General features: G+C 34.3%; 1 protein-coding gene across 18 annotated transcripts in view; it reads right to left on the bottom strand.

Annotated features, from left to right (window-relative positions):
• Positions 1 to 24,274, bottom strand: part of CDH18 (cadherin 18) — a 490,532-nt gene that overhangs the window by 111,838 nt on the left and 354,420 nt on the right. For all 18 annotated transcript variants that reach the window (XM_088170648.1, XM_088170626.1, XM_088170705.1 and 15 more), the window contains 2 exons: positions 12,631 to 12,925; positions 6,074 to 6,193 (listed from right to left, as the gene is read on the bottom strand). In XM_088170648.1, coding sequence (XP_088026774.1) covers positions 6,074 to 6,193; positions 12,631 to 12,925 — 415 coding nt within the window. The remainder of the gene's footprint in view (positions 1 to 6,073; positions 6,194 to 12,630; positions 12,926 to 24,274) is intronic.

The following is a 24,274-nucleotide window of genomic DNA, read 5'->3' as shown; positions in this document are numbered from 1 at the left end:
CCCCAGTAAACATGCTCATTTTAAACAGATGTCACTAAGAAAGATATTTCAACTAAAAAGAGTTCTCAATGGCAAAAATAAGGATGCTTGTTCAAGAAAGTGGCAGAAATTGATTTCTGAAATTATTTTCTTAACTGACATGATTTTCTATGTAAGCAGGGAAATATGGTCATGGAATATCTTACCATTATTTCAATTAGAACAGTAGATTCTTATCTGGAATACCATGACAGGCTGTTCTACTAAAGCATGAAAAGAGTGCTATTCTTTTTTGAACTGAAAAGTTTATTCAATTTGTCTTTATATCAATATAAATTATCTTGTCTATTTTAAGGAGATGGAGTAGGCCTTAATTCATTAAACTAATAATTAATATCTCACCAATAAAATGACTTTATTTAATAGATTAATTACTTAATAATATTTTAAAGCATTCATGTTTATTTAGCAGTATTGAACTTGTGAATAACTTCATAACATTGTTCATATAAACAATGTATTTTTCTTGCTTTTCAGAGTATACATGCAACTTTAAAATTGCACTCTAATTATTATAGTGCCACAAAATCTACCATTCCCATATGAACTTTTAAAAATGGATAAGAATAGTTACAGATGTGGACAAAAGTCTCAGACTTCCCGGGTGGGTAATTGGTGTTTATGAGGCTCATCTGTATATTTGGAAGCATCTATTCAGCCATTGGCTATGTTTATTTAAAATTTTTATTGTTCTCTCAGTCAGGAATCAAACTAGATAATGAATAGATAGGTAATTTCTGGTAGGGATCCTTGAAGCTATTGTTCATATCTTGTGAAGACAGAAAGCAGAAGGAGATTGACACTTCATCTCTTCATCACTTCGTCTCACACTTCATTATTAGCCTGGACTAATTTATAGTGACATTCTCTGATAAACAGAAATACATATTTCTTTACTATTCAATATCCTAAAGTAAAACAAAACAAAACAAAGCAAAACAAACAAACAAACAAACAACAAAAAAAACAACAAAAAAACCCAAACAAAAACCAACCAACCAACCAATCAAAAAAAATCCAACAAAAAAAACTAAAAAAAAACCCAAACAGACAAACAAACAAAAAACAAAACAAAACACCAAACAATCTTATATATGACTAAGATCTTTGTAATATTGTTGCTGCAACAGCAGAACATTATAAATACAAATACAAATATCTGATGTTTCTTCCACATTCAATTTAATGGCAAATGAGTTTCCCATCTTGCCAATGTCTACACTTAAATTCAAAACTGCAATAATGAAAGTTTTATCTCTTATTTTATAACAGTTGCAGCAGAACTGCTGATTTAAAAAGACAAGTGTCCTACTTAATGACTTAACTGTATATTTGGTTCAAAAAGAGAATTTTTCCTGGGAAGAGCTGTGTGGAGCTAACATACTCCAGATAGGGTTTACCATGTAAGCAGTGAAATTGGACTATAGGTTTCACTTTCATTCCCAAAGCATGTAGCAATAGAAAGTGGGTTGCTATAACTGCAACGAAAAGCACATAGTCTAATTTCAAATTTCCTCAAACAAAAGAGCTCCTGGGGTTGGTTACCCGTCAAATGTTGGCTGTTGCTGTTTGATGAGCCACACTTGACACAAGCAAAGAACGAGCAAGGCTCGATCCTAGACCAGGTCTATGGATCAAAAGACCTCATGGTGTGGGAAAGGTGGAATACTGAATTTGCGGTTCAAACTCTCAGAAAAGACTTCATGTGTACTTAAGCATTTCAAAAGATGCTCAAAGAAGACAGGTAGTGGGGGGATGTATACGGGAAAAGGTGGGAGTAGGAAAAGGGAGAACCATATTAAACCCTTAAGTATCTGAATAAATTATTTGCTCTACTGTTCACTAAAGACTTCACTTTTTGTTTTATTTTCTCTTTACAGAGAAGTTAATGATACTTTAAAAAGATAAGTATTTCATATTTTCTGGGGTTCCCTGAATATTTTTATTTAAGAAAATGTACAATCCTATATGCATAATCTTTGCAAATATACATAAGATCTAGACATTGACTCCTTCCTTCTCTTTTGCCAGAATCCTTAGTATATTCTTATTTATAAATTTCAGCAGAGTGTTTTTCTGCAGTTGGGGAGGAAAACAAATAATAATCAGTAGAGGCTATTGCAGGTAATCATTAATTACATAATTAGTTACTACTACACTTCACAGCTGATTATTAAAAGTAATTAATAAACACAAATACAGAGCAATTAATAGAAAGATGTTCAATATCAAAGGATTTTGAAAATCCTAAAACTTTAGGTTATACATGGAAAATAGTTTTGACATTCACAGCCAAAATTACATATTTACAGCAAATTTCTATGCAGAGAATTCACAATTTTTCCCCAGGGGAAAACAAAACAAAACAGAGGTCCTAGAGCAAATCAACTGATAAACTAGATTGTTGGTAGCCTGATGGAGATGAGGTTGCTGCACCTCTCTATTTTTAATCCATGATTTAGAGGCAATGTGAGGTCAAGCAGTGTTCCCACAAGGCACATACACAGATGCAACACGCAACGGGTGACACACAAATAGGATGGCTCAGCACTCAAACACAAACAGCACAAACAGCCTCATTCTTCTCCAGCTGAGCAGAAGGAAGGATGATTTATATTTGGAAATATGCTCACAAACTCAGCATGGATTGCTCCTGTAACTTTCCCTACTTGGTCTAGCCAGTAACCAACACCTGCACTTTGCACTTGGTGCCACCTGAACATTCAGCTCTGGGGCCTCCAGCTGCCCTCCAGCTTCAGGGACAGACGTCCTTTTTGTCCTGGACATAGTCACACACATCTCCTCTCTACCCACCACACTTCTTGATCCCCCACAGCCTTGCACACTGAGTACATCCAGTACTCCAGTACTGGGTCCAGTACCTGGACCCCTTGGGCCCTCAGTTCCCAATGCCATCCAGCTGGCTCCTGGCTCCCTAGCTCCCTGGTCTCCCCTTGCCTCATGCACAGAGATACACAGCTACAAACAGGGCTCTCAAACCACATACCATACCGTTGCTCTAGACTGGTCTTGGCTTCTCTAACAGCTGACTCCTGAGCTTTCTGGTCTGGACTTTTGGCCGAATGGATATCCATCACCCAAAACACTCATCCAATTTGCTGGCTATTGCAGCCTGAGACCCAGTAGTAATACCATACTGGCATAGACACCTGTGTAATACACACACAGTCTGCATTTTCCAGTGTGCTGGCACCAGACACACAGACCCCATTATCCTGCTCCAGATGCTAGGTGCTTAAACCTCCACACATACATGCATACAAGAGAGACCCTTTTTCTCAGGAAATGGAGTTAGAAATGGAGCATAACAAAACACAGAACAGACTGCTGATCCAGGACAGGGCATGGCCAGATAATAGTGCTGAGCAAAGCCTGTTCGTATATGGCTGGCCCCTTTTATCCTCTTACCTCTCCATTTTCTTTTGCTTTTCTCTCCTGGTTCCATCTCAATCATCCCTTTCCCTGCCTATGGTCCTCCCTCTAGATATCCAAGAATAATTCTACATGATCCCATTCTTATCTGCATCTCATAATGTGCCCCATAGCCCCGCAGGCAGTAGCTTTCTGAGTCTGAAGGGTGATCAGGGCATGTATCCATTTGATTCCTCATGATGGGTTTCAGCCCTGGCCCATAGGATTGAAGCTATCCTGGATCAACCCTAGGAGGAGCTCAGGCTCCATTCTATTTAGGACAGGGGGTTTTACTCTTCCTGCATTGCACCTCTGCCTCACTTCGAGTGTGTGAAGAGCCTTTTATCAGATAAGCTGTAAAAGCTGTTCCTCTGCCAAGAACACACTTTTTTCCTCCTTCAGAGTTTGTAATTTGGTGCTATTCCCTTATTATACCTTAAATGTATGAATTCTTTAGCCCTATTCTATAATCTTTTTAACTATTCTAACCTAAGGTTCTAAAAATCCATAACTTTCAAGTCTTCAGATATTAAGTTGTTGAAAACCAAGTATAGGCAATACTAAGCTAGAGGTAGTAGTCTTTTTAAGATGAATATTCACTAGAATTGGTATATGTTTCTGTTATCTTCAAGAAACTTTACTGATCATGATATGAGATCTTTAGGCTTCATCAACAACATTCAGTCATGAATTTTGGGACCTTTCTCTTTCCCTTTTCCCCACTTCTGGACCTTCTTTGTTGCAAAAGAAGCTTGTGCATATAAGTGTAAATTCAGAAGACTTCCAGATAAAGTATAGTGAAGTTGGAATTGAACAATTGAGGTATTAGGAAAAGTAGGTCACAGAAATGCTTGCAAATTCAGAAGAGTAATGTTTTAAAAAATGAGTCTTAAACCCAAAAAATTCAAAGTGAAATTTCATAGTGAAAAACTCTATTCTTCAAGACTTTCCCATCTTTTCTAGTATTCTTCTTCTTCCCATTTTATCATAACAAATTAAATGAACTGCTGTTCTACAATTATAAAAAGGCAACTTATAAAAGCAAAAAGCTTTCTCCTGTTTTTTCACTGTTGCACTCTTTATCTCATTTTCACATTCTCATAGACTATGGTATCAGAATAATTTTAATATTCTATACATATATCAAGAAGAGTTTAAGTTCATAAAGCATGATGAAATCCCTGTCAAAGCCTAAGGCTTGAGGAGTGAAAATACACTACCATCTGTTGTTTCATTACAACAATACTATTTCTTGTGTGATAGAGACTTAATATAGATAACATCCATTATGATTCTTCACTGACTGAATAGCAGCTCCAGACTACAAGTTCTACACCACTATAAAAATAAAAAATCCAGCCCATTGCCTCAGAGTGCCTAAATAAGTTTAGAAATATGAACTCGTGTTATATTTCTAAGTATCATAAGGGCAAGGGGAGCGGGAGGACTGTACCACTGATTTTCCATTCTAGGCCTTTCTATCATGAGCTCACAAACTTATAGAACATTTTAGGCTGAGACAGACCTTCCTCTGACGATCACAGAGTTTGGTCTCCTAATCAAAGCAGCACTAACCTCACAGCTCTCTGAGATGGCAGATACACTTCTCTTGTAATGAAACCAGGGTACACCTCCAAGTACCACTGAGACCAATGTAAACAAGCCAAGAAACTTAAATGGAAAAAACAATAAAATGAAAACTATTTGCAGTATATTTATTTCACTTCACCACATTTAAAAAGTCATTATTATTTCCTACAGTTAACCAGGGAAAAATATACTGTTCAGTGTGTTTTATTTTTCTTCCTCAGTATTAAAGCTTTGATATAGACAGGGGAAAACAGTTTAAAAATTTATACAAAAAATACTTTCTTAAATTATATTTAATAATTATTGAGGACTACAAATGCATACTAAAACTGTACAATCATGCTAATATCATTATCATAATAATGGTCTTCAAAAAGTCACAGACTAATAACAACTCCCATCCTCAAAATAGATTTCTCCTCTCTTTAAATTAAACAGTTGGGATACATTATACATAACTTACACTTTGTGGAAAAGACAAAAAAAAAAAAAAAAGAGATGATGCATAGAGTTTAAGCACAAGCATTTCAGTTCATTCTACTTCTCAAATCATAGAAAGAATTTTCAGTTAAATGGCAATCCTGCAGTTTTATAAAAACACAAATTATAAAAATTCATTTTGGTATATGTGTTGAAGCACACATCCCATAATCCTCCCAAGCTTATCCTTCAGGCAAAACAAAGCATTGAAAATCATAATGTGTTAGGCATACTGGAGTCTCTTCCTAAACAGAGGCTTGAAAAGATGAAAGAGTGTTACTCCAGTTTGGCTGAATGGTTCACATCATGACATGATGCAGAATTAATTCTGTACACAGCAGGTTCATTTTAGTGCTCAGCAAAACATAGCAGCTTATAAATTTCATAGTGCTAAAGCAAGAAGCAGCCTACAAAAACCATAAGAAAATAAAGTCCACATATCTGCATTGCGTACATTTGCATTTCACCTACCAGACTTAATTAGCTGCAACATATTAGCTAAATCATATCAACAGAAATATAAAAAACCCACCTGTTTTGGGGTCAACAGAGAAATATGGCTGTCCCTGAAGAATACTGTACACTACTCTGGCACTATTTCCATATGTGGGGTCATCTGCATCTGTGGCTGTCACCTGTAGAACAGACGTACCTGTATATACAGGAAAATAAGCATTAACCTGCAATAAAAAAAAATTTCGAACAAATATTTTCAAATACATTAAAAAACCCCTCTAAAGTCGTCACATTATAAAACTTCTAAAACTGAGAGATTAATAACATTTTCTCTGTTATCATCATATCATTTTTTTAAGGAAAAATAGCTACACTAATTTGAAAAAATCTTGTCTTTATAGATGTATTTGTTAATTGATTACATGCATACAAACTTAAACAGAAACTAAGAGATGTAAACATAAATAGCAACCACAAGGCATGCATATTTGCATATGTTCACACACATAGACTCCAAATATATATATATCTATAATATATAATTTTATATATAAGTGTATATATATATATATATATATATATATAATATAATGTTTTTATATATAATGTTTTAACTTGTATAAATGCCCCCAAATGAATAAAAGTTGCCAAATGAATAAAAAAAATCTAGAGATTGGAAGGCATCAAAGATCTGATAATGAAATAGTTACTAGAAACTTGTTGGGGATGCAAATTAGAAAGAGAGTTCAAAAAACAATTATTTTTTATGCTAGTAATAAAATCCACTAGAAGAATAAAATCACAGTTTCTAGCATATCACTAGGTGGGATAAATTATGAGCAACCATTTTGAGAAAATAAAATGTGTAAGTACTGCACAGATAGAATGGAGACAAGGGATTTTTTCATTTTAGTTTAATTTTCAAGGCATGTAATGATGAATCTTTGCTATCACTGCCAAACACATTCCATAAGAAATCAGTAAGTGTAAGACTGTGAGTTAATAAAGGCTCAGACTTCATTCTATTTGTTTGTCTTTATGCAGACACAGCTTTCTACAGGCTCCTTGGTCCAGCATTAAAATACCATAATAATAACAGAGCCGGCTGCTCTCACATAACTGCATCTAAACGCAGATTCTCATCTAAATTAACCACTGAGGTATCACATCCACTCTGGGGTGCTCAATTTCAGATTTAGTGGAGAGGAGAAGTATGTTTTTGAATTGAAACCCTTGATCCACTTAACTTGTTGCACTTTGATTTGCATTATAGAACCGTTTCAGAGTATGCTAACTAGATTTCTTCAGATGCAACTAAGCCACGAGCTGTGCTTTAGCAGCACATCTGATTTATTCTGACTGCTAATAGGCACGTAGTCTCAGAGACCAGGCAAGAGCTAATCTAAAATAAGATTTCATAAATACATATGCCATGGACATCTGTTTCTCAGTTCCAGTTATTCAGCCTCTTAGATCAATTTCTATTGCACGGAAATATTTGTTAATGTGCACACACTCTGCACACTTGAATTAGAAGTATGTAAAGTCATGGAGTCTCACTTCAGGTCCAGCAAACTAAGCATGCAAACCTTCACAGATTTGGGTTCTACTCTCTTTGAGAAACTCTTCATTCATTTGTACCATGCTAACTTGGACACCAAGAGCTGCTGTTTGTATCTCTACTGGAGATTTAGCAAAATTGTATGTAAATATGTCTGCATACTTAAATACATTGTCTTCTGGTCTCTGAAAAGCCCAAGTGCATACAATCTCAGTGATAAATATATTAACAAGCTGAGTATAAGGATACTTGGACAACTTTGGAGTTGAATGTTGTAATAAAATTAAGCTGGAGCTAGTTGTATGTTCATAATTATTCAGATTTTAATGATGAAAGTAGTTAAACTACTGTATTTGTATTCATGTGGAAAGGTAAACAAATGTGAATTAAAGTTTGTGTATTTTTTCTTAAAATGTTCTAGGAATCAGTTCAGCCCTATTTATTTGCTATCTAAATATAGAATAAGAGGCCACTTCCAGGAACAGACATTTCTCCCTGCTAGTCTATCTCACTGAAATGCTGTAATGAGATATTTCTGTAGCCCAGTTTGCAAATAATTTCTAGCTTGAGAGGAATTTGTACAGTTCAACCTTGTGGAATCACTGCAGATTAGTAAGTTATTGATGCACAATGATTTTATTTTAATTTGTAGTTGCATAAAATAAAAACATATCCATTCAATTGGTATAGTCAGTCACCTACCAGAGTTTACTATCCAGAATGCTGGGCAGCCTCTATATCTTTTTATCTATAGTTTTTCATTTTTACAAGAAAAACAGGTACCAACAGTGTGAGTTTCCATTAGCATTTTTCCCCAGAATTCTAGGAAATCAAGATATGTCTTGAACTCGATAAACATATATTGACTATTTCAGAAGAAAAAAACAGAAATATCATGATTTCATAATTCTCTCCTTTTCTCTGAAGACTTTCTTGTCTCTCCTTATTTTAAAAGAATCTTAGTACTTGTATATCTCATTGATGTGAGAGAAAAGAAACAAAACCAGTGAAAGGCATCTCTCATAAGCAGCTGACAGGTCATTTTAGCATGAATGGAATGGCATATTGTGTCCTAAAATTTGCCACAGTGATTTTCTAGTACAACTGTATCTCTCTCCCAAGAAACACCCGATAATAGCAATTTAGTATTGAATAGTGGCAAAGTGTTCTCTTTCTACCTAAAAGAACCCTTAGAATCACAAATTTTGACTCGACCTCCTACCCTACCTCTCAAACTCTCATTCAGTGGAATGTAGCATTTCAGAAGCTTAACTTCTTCACTGTCTCACACTGGCAAGAGCAGCATTTTATCATTTTATAAAATATCCCCATACCAGCCTTTTGCCTGACTCTTGCCTGATTTGCTGAGCGCCCAGGAAAGGCAGATTGTGAAAGCTGCAGATTAGAATGCCTTGCCAAAAAAAAAGAAAAAAAAAAGGCAAAGAAGGTACTTTTACCTTCCAACTATTCCTTTCAAAGTTAGCATCATTCAGGCTCATCTGCAGACAGTCAAATCATAATTCTGGATACATTTGTATCATTTAACTGCATCATCATTTTTTGTTGTTGAGCTAGGTGTAGTGAAGCATTTAGATGGATAATTACACAGTACTGCTCTCTTGCTATTTTAGATGTTAAGAAGTAAAAAAAAAATAAAGTAATCAGACACAAAAGATAAGGGTTTAATTTCTCTGGACACTGCAGGAGATGTATGAGAATCAGACACATACCTGCCATTTTTTCTTTACTAGCTCACTGTGAAAGTTCCTCTCAAGAAAAAAAAAACCCTCAGTTTTGCTATGAAAGAATTTTGTCACACCAGTTAGGCAATAAAACAGCTTTTTTTTCCCCAACTGGAATATCTGCTTATTCAGAGCACAACTACCATTCCATATGCTTTGTCACTACATTTCAGAGATTACATTTTGGGCATTCTGTTTTCTTAGTTAATGTTTTATAAAGAGCTGCAAAACATGTCTGTATGCTCTGAACACTACTTTGTAAGCTTTGTTTCTTTTTCTGGTACAAACTAAAGAGATTATTCAATTGGGGAGCTAAATTACATTTTTATTTAAAAATATCTCCATATGTTTTTTCTCTCTTTTTCTTTATTTTTTTTTTTTAATAGTTTGCAAGAAAAATTTTGTGAAGTTATATCTCAAAGAAAAGCTGAAAGGGAATATTACAATTTGTGTCTCTGAAGACAAAAGTTTAATGTTTAATGAGGCAGTTCTATAAAAGATGTCATCAAGAATGCAAATTTTTATGCATGACTTTCTATAGTTGTCTGTACAATTAAATCTCAAATGGATCAATATTGAACAAAAAACTTAAAAGGAATGATAAAAAGATGAAGTTTAATAAACACCGGGATTCTCTGCCTAACTAAAATAACTCTTAATACTGTCTGAAAACACTAACAAGTCAAAAAAAGTGATTTAATTTCACAACACAGAAAGTTAAATAGACACTTCTAATAAAAATCATATTTTTGAACAATATTTGCTTCCAGATTATCTGAAATTATGACTACCTCACATTGGAATAGTCGGAAAAGAAGTTCAGAAATGTCTACTGTGCCTATTAATTTCTTAAGTAGAATTTATTGGGAATACTTTTCTTATCAAAGAATCACAGAATGGTTAGGGTTGGAAGGGACATTGAGAGGTGATCTAGTCTCACCTCTAGACGACCTCAGCACTAAAAATTTAACATGGAGTGTTTCACTCATTTTGCAGCTGACAATTAACACATGTGGTAGTCTTTTACTGATTGAAAAATATTATTTTCTTTTAATATGTATAAAAATGAATTTCATAAACCTTAAAACATACCACAGAGATCTCAATGTAACTAAGTTTTTCACACAACAGAAGAAATAATTTCAGATATAATTCTTGGTTCTTGAGCCAAATTTTAGGATAATGCCTGCCTGAAAGTTTCATTGAAGGCAAGGAATAGGCATTTTCTTTCATCTCTCCCAGGACAGTATGTAAAGCATGAATAGTATGTTTATTTTGTGTCACAGTGAAAACTGTGATCTAATATTTGCCAAAAAAAAAAAAAAAACAAAACTTTCCTGACTTGTCCGTGACTTGGAAAAAAAAAAAAAAAGGCACAAAGATCCTACAGCTTTTACAACTAGATTAAGTTCGAGTTGTAGGGAAAATACCAGCTAGGATCTTGAGGAGACAAACAAGAACCTGCTGCTGAAACTAAGCAAAATAATGGAGATCAAAAATAATGCCACTTCGAATGAAAACTGCTGCAGAGAGACAGTAACTTTGAAAGATCTTTGAATGATGAAAAATCTAAAAAATGCAAATGTAAAAAATCAGAAGAAATATTCAGAGTGCGGCCTCCTTAGAAATTCACAGAATAACAAGTTCAGTTATGTATAGACTCCACGTCTAAATTTCAAAAAACTGTGCTAATTATAGAACTAATAAAAGTGACAGATGTATCTCCATCATTTGATACAAAGAATGTATCCTGTAGAAGTAGTAACTGAATTAGTCTTCCTGAAATTGCAGACAATAAAAATGCTTTCAGAATGTAACAAACACAAACAAATCAATAGGAGAAAAAAGAAAACAGATAATAAATTTGCAACGAAAATATAATGTATGCCTACAACAGAATACATGCATGATAGGATATGAAAATTCAGGTTTATTCACACAACACAAAAGCTTTGTGGAATAGATATTTTAGTGACTTGCCTCAAGTACAACCAGTAAAGTATTTGATTTATAAAACATAAGCATAAATTCTCAATTTTACCAGTAAAACATCATTGGTTTACCACAATCTACTCTGTTTTGCAACACAAAGTACCATCCCAGATATTCAAATCCTTATTTGAAAAACAGCAACATGCATGATGGAGTTGAATAGCAATAATACCAGATTCTGATTTCTGCAGAATTATGACTAACATTTATGTAAGAATGCTCAATATTGAGAAGATAGAAAAAAAGGAGAAAACTTTCATTTATATAGTACAAATAAAAATTATTACATTAGCTACTTTTGATTTTGAAGATAATATTGATTTCTTTCCACTTTCTTTCCTCCTATGCAGAAAATAAAATGTCTCTAAAGGTGAAGGAAGTAATCAATTAAAGTGGTTTCCATTAAAGACAAAGGAAACAAAAGAAAGAGAAAGATGGAGTTATGCATTTTTGGAAATGGTGAAGGAAATTAGTTACTCATTAAGACAGCCTGTGGTGTAATGGGACATAACTGAGATAAAAGCTTAGATGATACTGAAATGAGCTGCTACTCTAACAGTAAAGCTTTGTGCCACAGTGAATTACCAAAGACAGTTGAAGACGTTTTGTGCAGAGCCACAATATTCTTACTGGAAACTCTAGGCACTTACTGCAGTAATTCACACAAACATGTATTGTTTACATTGCTCTGGATTTATGATATTACTCACAGAAATATTGCACTTTTGTCTTTGTAAAAAAATCTGCTGGCAGTTCTTCTATTAGAAGAAAGATATAAACTAATTTCAACATCAGAGAAGTATTAAATCAAGAAAACTGAGAGCATAATGCAGCACCTCAAAGAATATCTGAACTATGTAACAGGGAAAACCAAAGATTGGTACCTTTTTGAACTGCAGTTCACTTTACAAGAAACTTGATAAATAAACATATGTCTAAAATAATCTGGGAAACTACTGTTCCTTTGTATTTAATTCTGTGAATGGTATAGACTGCTCATGTAGACATAAGAGAATGCCATAAAGTGTGCAGTTGAATGAGGTTATATGAATACATCTTGTTCCTAGAATGGAAACTACAATTTGCCAAAGAACATTCATTAAAGCATTCAAGATTGAGTGAATCTTCTCTTACAACCAGCATATGTGTGTGCATACTATTTTCTTATTATGAATGTCACAGGTAACATACGGGTTGTATTTCACGTCTTCTTCTCATCTCTTCTTAACTCCAATGTATTTAACATATACTCAATGATGTGATGATAACTTTGACAAAGAGTATGTGGCATTTTCACTTGTTAAAAGATTCTTGAATAGCACAGTTTGTTTTCCTTACCCATTTCAGACATCTCTGGCACAGTAACAATGTATGGTCCATCTGTAAATTTTGGTGCATTGTCGTTGATATCCTGCACTTTGATAATGAACTCAGATTCGGGCTCGAGTGGCTTGTTTGTCCGTCGATCAATAGCTTGGGCGTGAAGCACATAGTGTGTCTTCTGCTCTCGATCTAGGCTTTTGGTTGAATGGATGTCTCCTGTTGTGTCATCAATAATAAATATAGTCCCCGCCCCTTCTCCAGTAAGAATGTATTTGACTGATCCATCACCTTTGTCGGAATTGGAATGCAGCTGTAGAATAAAAACACATAAAATCATATAAAATTAATTAACAAATTTCATTAAAGGTTATTACACATAAGATACAAAGACTATTATATTACTGTCAGCACCCTTCTATTTTGTTTTCACCCTTCCCAATTCTTGCCATAATTTCTCATATGCTCTTTCTGGCAACCCAGTCATTTTGTTCAGGGTAATCTTCCACCCAGCATAGTTAATTTCTTAAACTGCGATTTTTTGGTTATGCATCCATTCTAGATGGAATTAAGTCTAGAATATTCTAGTAACTATGAAGGCTTTTGCTTTATTTGGTTTTAGTTTTAGTCCTTCTAGTAGTTATTTTACAGCACTCATTGCTTATTACCCTGTCCTAACCACTAAACTGGATGCATTCCCACTGAGGATCGCCCACTGCAATGATGGCATTTCAGTCCCACCTACATTTTCCTCTGTGGCCCCAAGAACAACATAATTGACTGTGAAAAGAAACTGCACACTGTGCCAGTGGCAGAAGTCTGTCCAGAATTACTCTGTCCCACAGCAAAACATAGGCATTTTCTTGGGATTTGATTTGTTTATTTTTAGCTAGGAAGTTATCTAACTTGCGAGTATTTAAATTATTGGTAGTTAAATGATGAAGTTTGACAGACACTTTCACCATTTTCATTATTCATAAGACCTTGTCCATTAAATATATTATACTCTTCCTTTAAAAGTTTTAATTTATTGAGGGAGTGGGGGAGAGGAAGGAAAACCCAGTAAGTAGATTGGTATGTTAAAAGATAACATTAAATTACTTCCCCCTACCTCACTGTTCCTAACCTGACTTTAAAGAATTGCCTGTTTAGAATAAAAATGAACATGTGTTCTTTGATAAGAAAGGGTGATTTTTATATAAACTGATAAGTCTTGTGGATTTGCTTTTTTTTTTTTCCTTTGAAACAACTTTGAGAACATAATGTATTTATTGAGAGCACAATAAGAACAAAGTCATAATGCAGAAATGAACCGCCTCAGGTATTGTGCAGTTATACTGTGATGTGAAATCAGAAGGGAAGCTTTCTTATTTTAAGAAGATATTCATTTTTATCCTTATCCTACTGTTCTGAATATTTTTCAAGATCTGCAATGTGTCATTACTAAATTTTGATACAGAGTCTGAGCAAAGCAGAAAGAGAGTGACAGATATAATTTTTAATTCATAGGATGCAAGGTGTTACTTTCCTGTTTTCTTTCATTCACAGATCAAAACCCATAGAGGGTTGGATAGAGAGAAAATAAGACCTGTATGGTAGAAAACTTTTTTTTTACTTAAAACACAAGATACAGAGGTGATATTTTCTCACATACTAAGTGTATCTTTTTCTTTCTGGGTCTTTGTCTTGCCTTTAAAACTATCTTCCTTGTTATTTGTAAGAGGAGTAAGCAAATGGTGCTTGATGAGATTTTTCATCTTTCTATGAAATAAATGAAATTATGGTGTTGCACATAATTTATGTCTTGTAGGGTAAGGGGTTTGGAAGGGGGAAATTTGATAAATTGAAGTTTTTCATCTAATATAAATTTCAGCACAACTTCAGTCAATGCACTTATCTGAGTCACATGAAGGTCTAACTGAAATAACCAAAACAAAACTGGGTCAACACTGTGGACTCCCCCCCCCCCCTTTTTTTTTTTCCTTAATCAAAGAAAGAAAGAATTAGCAAAAGGGTCTGCATGGGCAGTAGAAGTGTCTTACACATTTCATTTACAGTAGTCATTGGTAAAAGTAATCGCTTCCTATCTTTGAAATAACACTGCACTCTATTAACAAAGGAATAATTCACTCTCTGCAAAACACCAAGAATCCAAACTTCCTACAGAGTGTTATTTGAAGTGATTTATTCGTAATAACAAGAGTAGTGGGTATTCTGATATTCTAGCATAGATTTACAGTTACTTTATTTTTCCAAAAACAATTAGAATTGTAGGATCCTTTTGGGATAAAATGAGCCCTCAACGCTAGTGTTTGAAAATGCTAACAGCAAAATGACAAATTTGATGAGTTTATGATGTTATAAGGAGCTCAAAACTAAACCAAACTGAAAAAGACCAGAAGGCTTTTCATCATGCTTTTCTCTTTTTACCTCTACAGTTGTATATGTAAAAACATATTTAGGTATATCAAATAAAGATCCCAGCAAAAATTTCTGCATCTATAACTGGAATTATGAATGAATCAATTTAAAAATTGCCAAGTAAGAAATACACAGAAAAAGGAACTGCTGTAGAATATAAAAACAAGATTCTCCAAAACACCAAATATCAACATAGACATGCCATTCCAATGCCATATTGCAGAAAGGCACACTCACAAATTCATTGTGATGGCATGAAATGCATGGACCATTTGAAAAATTAGTAACATTAGCTATTTTTTTATTGTGAAGAAATCACTCTTTGTATTTGTCATCAGTGAAGAAAATACAGATTTATTTTGAGTCAGTGGTTTGTACATCTAAAAGTAAGAAAAGTTTAAAAACACAAAAGATACACAGCTGATTTCATGGTCAACAAATTATAGGTTATTCCAACTAAACATTGTGTTTGCCAACAAGTTTCAACTGAAAAATACAGGCAAAAATATCATCAGAGAAAAACTATCTCCATATTAATAATCTCTGAAAGCTATCCATTTACACCTGGGTCTTTTAAACTGCAGTTGTAAGGTGACAACTGAAAAGAAGTAAAAGCTGAAAGAAGTTTCTGCTTCCTACTTCCAGATATGTCTTATATTGTTTGAAACATAACACTTTGATTTATGGCTTTTAACTGCTAATGCTGAATTTTAAACTCACAGAGGAGGATTTTGCATAGAAAAATGGAATTTTCTTTGTCAGTTGTTTACGTTTTAGCTTTCCTGAAAAGTAAAGATTAAAGAACTGTTTGTCTTCTTTAATTCTTCCATCTTAGTACAAATTGGTCCAAGTAGAAAAATATCAAGACTTCTCTCAATGCTTATTTGCAATATGCGTTGTGCTGAGAGAGCCCCTGGGAATCCCTACTTAAGACAATCTTTACTAGCTTAACAAGAGATTTATGTCCCTGAGCATGATGCACTTCTCTCTTTTCTCTCTGTACCATGAAATCATCTCCACAACAAAAGGTTTACTCCACAAAAGCATTTCCAATTAGAATAAATGTGATTCACCTCTTAGGTTACAAATACATGGTTTGGGAGAGTGTATTTCTGCAGAGCTGCCTATAATAGTTTCTAAAAGACATTGAGGGAACAAAATCTAGTTGGACAATAATGGCCTTTCTCTCTGCTTGGGACTGCTATAGCTATTTCTCTTTCAGATTAATTTGGCACAGAGGAGAATGTCACTAAGCAATGCAAATGCAAGCCAACCCATGTTTTGTTCAGACCTAACTCGTGTGTCCTGAGGAAGTTATCTCAATCCAGATCCCTAGAAAGGGTGTGACACAGTCATGACCTACTTGGGGGAGTCTCCAGTGTCCCAGTCCCCAGGAGCTTCCTCACTCCGCTGATCTCTGAGAGCAACGTTTCCAATTCTCCAAAGTGCATTCAGTGCAGGCTTCTGAATTCCCTGCGGAAATGTGGACTCTATTCTAAGTGATGGGCTGGCTGCTGCAAACATTACTGCTGGTTTGGTTATGCTTCCAACAAGAATATATCTGTTTAATATTCTGAATCCGTCCACAACCAGAAGCTGCCAGAAAGTATTCAGTTTTCATCTCTTTTGGTCCTTTTTCCTGTCTTTATTTCTCTGATATTTTAGGGAAAGAAGAAGCTGGAAACAACAGCAAATGGGCATATCTGAAATTTCTCCTTTGTCAACCTAGTGGCCTACACTTCTTGACATATTTAATAACAAGTTGCATCCAGGAAGATTTATGACGATTCCTCAATCTTTAACTAGCCTATATTAGCAGTGTATGACTGATTTTGCAGAACAGTAACCAAGGTGTCCCTCTTTTGCTAAGACTTCAACATTTTTCTTCCATCAGTCCATTTAAAAGCTCATTTTCTTTTAGAATTCCTGCAGAAACTGCAGAAGGCTTACATTAATCAAATGCATGATGTGCAGATACTTGCAACTATTTCAATTATGAGTTTTCTTTTTATTCTTCTATTAATTTTTATACTATGAATCTTTAAATAGTTCTTTTCATGCACTAGCATATTAACTGCTGTAAAATGAATTCACAGATTGAAGGCTAATTGCCCACCTAGTACAGAGTTGTTGCTGCTTGCAACTGAAAAATGATCAAGTGGCTAAAGCCTAATCACAACTACAAATATCAGGTGGCTGCTGCGTAGTTACTGGCCTTATTCACTACCAATCAGCTTCATACATCTGCACTGCTTTAGCTGATGCTTAGCCACTTCACACATCCAAATATTGAAACATGCCTACTTGTCAAGCAACTGACCACGAATAGGCAGAAACTACTAGACAATAGGAAAGATGCCCAATGGGGAAAAAAAAAATCACACCAATAGCTCCTACAAAATTAATAAAAAAATTGAGAAGAAAGCCAACATCCTAATTCTACTGGGAATGCAGAAATGTTAACAATTCACAGATATCACCACGCTCCCCTGCACTTGCCTCAGGAAAACAAGTTGCAACCAGGAAACCATGCATGACCAGAAGAGAAAAAAGCCTGGATAAGAGGGGCAATTGAAAAGTAGAAGATTTGTCTATTAGTGGTTTAACTGCGTGACTGCTTCCTCCTGCTTGCTTTAGTTGAAAACTCTGCATTCATGGAGTGTTGTGTGGGTGGCATTTTAGGTGGACTACTTATGATTTTTACAGTATTTTTGATTGGACTACCAATAAATGCTTGAATCTGGATATATCTTGTTCTGGGAAAAAAAAATATTGTGAAGATATTGCCTTATATGAACTAAATTCAAATCCATGGCTGTTTTGAAAAAATCAAGATCATTAGGTTGCACGATGTAATTAATTTAATCAGAGCAGAAGTGATTATGTACATATACATTTAGAGTATTTTGAAATAACTGCAGATAATTAAAAATTATGGTTGAAAACTAAAAAAAAAAAATCAAAATAATTTGTACAGGATTCCAAAAGCAAAACCTGAGTTATGGTCGTGACACTACCATTATGTCTTGAATAAATACTGTGTTCTGTTCAGACAGCACCACATTCTTTCAAGGAAAGCAGCAGAATCTCTCTTTCTTCTGTTCTCACTGTCAATCTGTTTAGCTTGACAAGAGGAACCCAGGACAACACTACTGCAGGAAAGTCTACCAATGAGTGCCCAGCCCAGAGGAATGACAAAACTATGCCCAAACAAAATGAGCTATGAGCTTTGGCAAAACATAGAGGAATATATTGTTACTTTGCTTTTGTTACACAGAACAGTTTATTGGCTCACTAAAGCATCTAAATGTAGAGAGACATATAAAGAATTAATTGTAGAGCACTAAAACACTGAATAAAAAGTATTTTAATCTTCCCTCTAATAAGAATTGCAATCATTCTGACTTCCTTTGATGTTTATGCAGACAAAACATTTAATTTAAAAGAAATGTTACAGTAACTTACTAGTACTAAAATCTGCATTTAAAATTTTTCTTGATGGTGCAAACTGCGAAAGCAGAGTCTAGTTCATACTGCTGAAATGTTCATTGTGTCTGTGCAGTAAAAACATCATCAGATTTGCTGCTGACTTACTTCCCTTGGTCTGAGCTATAATATATATTTTAATGAAAGACACTGCTCTGGGCAATGTCACACATTTTGATGGAATTTTCAGAGGGAATCATTAGCCCAGGAGATAACTGTACCATCCATGGCAGTGTCCACAAATTGACAAGAAGTTATTCCACACCCTTGTCAAACAGAGGAAGAAAATAGAAAACCACAATTTCCCCCATCTGCTGAATGAGTTTTCTGAGATAGAAGAAAAATAATTGGATTGCAATCATCCAGGAAAAACACAACTGAAACAGTATTAACTTCACAATATAACACTATAGCACACAAACATCTGTTCTTGCAAGTGGTTCCTCTGAAGTCTGCAGCCATTAGGAAGACTGTAATGGCAGAAGTATGCAGGTGCATAAGCAATCACACGTGAAACAACATCAGGCATACTAAAGCAGCCACAAGCGCTCAACAATAGCTTCTGTTTTCTCTCTATACGAAAGGACTCCATAAATGAAAAAGGAAAAACAAAAGAAAAAAGTAATTCTAAAACAACACAATACATTTTCATATACAAAACTGCCATTTTGTTTTCAAAAAACACTATATATTTTTAAGAAAAATAGAATCCCAAATTGTTCTTTCAGTGTACTATGTGTCCATATTTCGCATCTTCCATATGGAAGAAAACTAATTACACCTTAGTAAAGTTTTCATCTGAACTCTCTTCACAGGAGTAAGCTTTCATTTCAGACATTTTTTACTTGAGCAAAAGCTGTGATAGGCATAGAAACTATTCTTTTTTTTACCAGCAAGTAGGATTTACATAGTATATGGGTTTTAGAGGTTTTTAAGAGTTTCACACACTTAACAGGAACAAATTACTAGGAAATAAGAAAAAAAAAAATCGTATTTAGTCTTCAGTTTTCAGCACCTCTTCACAATTGCTGTCACTAAATTTCACTTTACAATGAATAATCTGTAATCATGGTGATAACTTAGATTCGTAGATCCATTCAGGAGGACCATAAATTTGACAGTTTGAATCCAAGTGTCTTGATGATACATTGCTACTCAAATAAGCTCTCACCACACATCATCACCATTGTAAGAAGAATGTTTTGCTTCTGATCATGTTAATAAATCATAGTAAGGTGGCAGCATAAAGCACTTCTAAAAATCTCACCATTCCTATAAATGGGCACAAGCAGGAATGGGAAAAGAAAAGCTTTCCAGTTCATGGAACTACTCTTGGGCACAGGTCCTGCAAACTTAGACCTCTGGATCTCTGCTTTGTTTGTAAATGCCTCAGCATTCAGCTACACGGTCACAGATGCATTACACCTCAAAGTTGCCAAAAGCAGTCCTAGGTACCAATGTCATAACTTGCATTACCTGCTCAAGTAAACCTGCTTTCCTATGAAAGGATGTTTGCTTAAGACATTGAAAAGGTCAAGGTCAGAAAAATAGTAAGTGCATATGTTCTCTGAAAAGACCCAAGAGATGTAAGAGTTTGGGACTTGGAAACTCACTGATGCAGTGAAAAGCTATTTTTCACTGAAAACCATTGCATATTTGTGACAGTGATGGAGTAAAAGCATGTGCAAAAACAGTGTCCTTCCACACATTTTTTTTTTCTGCAGGCTTTCTACAGGTGCTTTTCACCTTCATTTCTGGTGCTTGTTTGGTTAATCTATTCTCATTGCATTTTTTTGATTTTGTTTTTGGTTTGGGTTTTTTTTTGTTTGTTTTTTGTTTTGTTTTGTTTTAATGTATGCAAAGAGAAAATCAAACGCTTATTTTTCTTTCCATTTCCAGTAAAGAAGGCAAAAAGAGAAAACATCCCTTGTAATAGCATCTTCCAAAAAAAAAAAAAAAAAAAAAAAAGTATATATTTTACTGAACAGGAATGCCAACCTAAGGATTATTTAGGATTTTTCAATACGTTAAAAAGCTGTTAGTTCTCTAAAAACCCGATCAATGAATTTTGTACTATGTGTGATCTCCATGCATAGAGCTTCTCCCGATATCGAGAGTGAAAGAAATAGCTCATTGCAGCACCCAGCTGTAAGTGTAATAGTACTCAAAATGTTTTAGAAAGTACCATTTATTTGTTTGCTTCTTTTTTTGACAGTGCTACAGCTAATACTGTTTACTCTAAGAAAGATCTGAGGACAGCATATTAATTTTTAATCTCTGAGAAAACAACTCTGCTGTGTACTCATGTGACATTCTAAATTACTTCTTTTTACTTTGCTCTTCCTAAGAAATGTTGTGAAGAGAAATAATGTGTATGATTTTCTGAGGTAGTATTTGTGAGCCATGTAAAATCAGCTAGAGGAATTTTTTGCCAGGGACCTGATTACTTACTCAATTACAGATTTTGATTAGTAAAAAAAAAATACGTGGAAAAGATCAAGGAGAGATAATTAATTTACCAGCTTCCTTTTATCCCATCCTTCCAAAAAACTTTCACACATTTTTGAGTTTGATGTCTTTGAAGCTAATTTGCTGAGAAATTTTTAAGACTGTGTAAAGAAAACAGGTTAGCTACTGTCCAATGGCTTCTATTTCAGGTGAAAAAGTTGTTTCATTCTGAAGAAAATGAAAAGAATGCACTACCATGTGTCATCAAGGACTGCATACATCATTGTTTAGAAAGAATATAATCTCCATAGTTTTATGAACTCCTTATCAAAGCATATTAATGCATTTTCCAGGTAATATAAATATATGTTTTCATTATTTAGATGATTTTTTTTTCTTTTGGTGACTTTACTTGTTAAGATTTCTTTTTTATATTCTTTTGAAATATTAGGAAGTAGCATAGTAACATTGAATATCAGAATATTAATTTATTGGGGTAGTGACTCACTGCTAATGCAGTATTAAACCCTTAAAATCATTGTTCTGGGTTTGCATCTGGATTGTGATTTCACCTCTTTTGTAGCTGTGGTCTACAGCCTTTCTTCTTGTTGGATTAAATTTAAATTTGTAAAAAAACCTGCTTCTGTATGGAGTTTCCATTACAACACTCGCAACTGATCACCCTTTTCCTGCATCTCTCTAAGAACAGAGTATAATTTTTTTTTCTGATTACAGACACTTTCCTTCTTCCTCTAATGTAGAAGTCTTCCTGTTTGTTAGAAACAAAAAGTACTACTACATGGCAGTTAAAAACTCAACATCATATTGAGGGAATGTTTCCACAATTCGTGCCTCAAAATCCACTGATAATGAAAATGCCAGCTCTGCTACTTTGAACATCTTTGTTGTGTAAGTCAGAAGGTTCATGTTCAGAGCAGAAGCTTATCACCAGCCCTCTTCACAGATATGTCATGTAATGACTGCAATAACAAAGTGACAAAGTGATCCTGACTGTTATAAAGATGACTATACTTTCACAAGTAGGAATAAAAAAATAGAAACATATCAATGCCAGTGAATGGGAATGTAAACAGCCTTCCTTAACTTTATCAGGCTTTTTATGGACTGTTGCACAAACTTTCTGGATCCCATATGAATGTAAACTGGGGAAATTTAAGAATGTTTTCTGTGTATTTCCCTACTTCACACAAGCATTCCTAAGAATAAATACAATTTCTGAGCTCAAGATTTTTTAATCAGGTCGTTCTTACCTACTAGCACAGTTTTTTTCAAAGAGGTACTGTGCTACTGCTCCTTTTGTCTTTCTGGATTTACCATGACCCACTGCCGCCCATGAAAACCTGAACTGCCACTAATGCAAGTTTTTGATTTTAAGACCTAACAAACCCCTCATTTTTCATATTCACTTCAGTACAACCTCCAGACAAGTAAAACACAAATTCTGAAAGTTTTTGTACAACGGTTTTACATTGCAATTATTGACTGACTGGTGTTTTGAAACAGCACTCATATAGAGGCTTGGTGTAATGTGTTGTGTTTTGCTGCATTTTGCCCCTGACAATATACTGGCAAGTGCTGCATGATATTTTTTCAGCACAGTACGGACAATTTCCATCTTTTCCTGGACAACTGCCATTCTTCATTGTGACTGTCAACACACAGTCTAACAATGAGAATAAGAAAATATGCTAGACTTTTGAAATAGCAACCAAAGAGACCAAGCCATCCTAATTTCCAGAGACTCACAGCTAAATTTGAAATATACTTAATTGTTCCTGTGTTTAATCTATGAAATTTATGTTTTTAAAAGCAACTGTAGTATATTTTTCTAAAATGGGATGTACAAGAAGTATCTGCAAATCACATTGTGATGCAAAATCGTGTAACATTTGGTATTCTAGTATTGCTCTAGTAAAAGCAATAACATTTACATTAAAATTCTCCCCAGTGTAAAAAAACCATGGAAAGTGTGCAGAAGAATTTATCTTACATAGATTCAGATAAATTGATGTTTTATAATGAAATAATACCTTCTTCTCAAAGTTCTACTTTTCTCATTGCAAAATATTTATGTCTTTGCTGTTCATTGTAATGTCAAATATGTTTCAATGCTCAAACATGATTTCATTTTTCTGTAGGACAGATATATAGGACCATGGAATTATCTTGAATTTAACACAAGAAAAATCTAGTTGAGAACTACTTTCTTCCAGTTACCCTTTAACAGTGTTTAACAGAAAACATTTCAACACAGCAAGTCAGAGGCTTATTGATTTACTAAAATGAACAGTAATATAATCTGCATGCTACTTTTAACACAAAAATATATGTTTCTGATTAAGAAAGAGCTATCTTACATTCACTATCATTGAATTCCAATAGGTAGCACCAATATTCTCTTTCTGTACGTGTAAAGAATCCCACTGCTCTTACTTCCTTCACTGCTCTTACTTACTAAAGTAAGGGATGAAAAAAAAAAAATCTTTTAAAATTTGATCTTTCTCTGGGACCAGTATTCAAACTATATTAAAAGCCAGGAACATACTATTCACACTTCAATATATTCCTCTCCTTAGTGTTTCATATGGGTATGCTGATACATCAATATAGATGGAATTTATCATGAACATTTCAATGATTTTTCTTTTCAGAGATGCTCTGACACTTTCTCCCCTCTCAAAAAAATGCTCAGGCAAAATAGAATTAAAATCCCTAAAGCTATTGATTGCCAAGAGAGAGACAGATACAAATGATTCTTTAAAACAATATGTGTAAAGTGACAGGGAAAAGAATATAAAAATAGTTAATTCTGAGAGGCCATTAAAATGACCATTAATAGATGTATTACTACACTTTCTTGCTAGCAGTACGAGACAGCATCAATACAGAGCACATACAGTCATCTTTGGATGTATAGTTTATGTATTAACACATTTTCCATAACAGACTGTTTTCTTTACATTTAAGCACCTCAGGAGGAACTGCCCATATGTCCCAGCAGAAGATCCAGGGGTATGATTCTGATCTCCTTGCATCTTTTTTTCCTAACCTAATACTGTGAAGTCCAAAAATATTTATTCTTTTTCAGGAAAAAAAAAATAATAAAAACATGTTGCTTGATATTTCAAACACCCACTGAATACAAGTTTTCACTTAGTCATCCTAAAGTGAGTAAATGTTACTCATATTGCTAAAATCCTATTTATTCCATGTAAGGAATAATCTAGCAGGTTGCTATGTTCAGTGGTGCTATATAGTCGTAATACAAGAATTCAGGGCAACAAAG

This window comes from Sturnus vulgaris, chromosome 1, assembly GCF_052056855.1.
Source record: "Sturnus vulgaris isolate bStuVul1 chromosome 1, bStuVul1.hap1, whole genome shotgun sequence".
NCBI lineage: Eukaryota > Metazoa > Chordata > Aves > Passeriformes > Sturnidae > Sturnus > Sturnus vulgaris.
The sequence above is the reverse complement of the archived record's forward strand: the minus strand, read 5'-3'. Positions and strand labels throughout refer to the sequence as shown.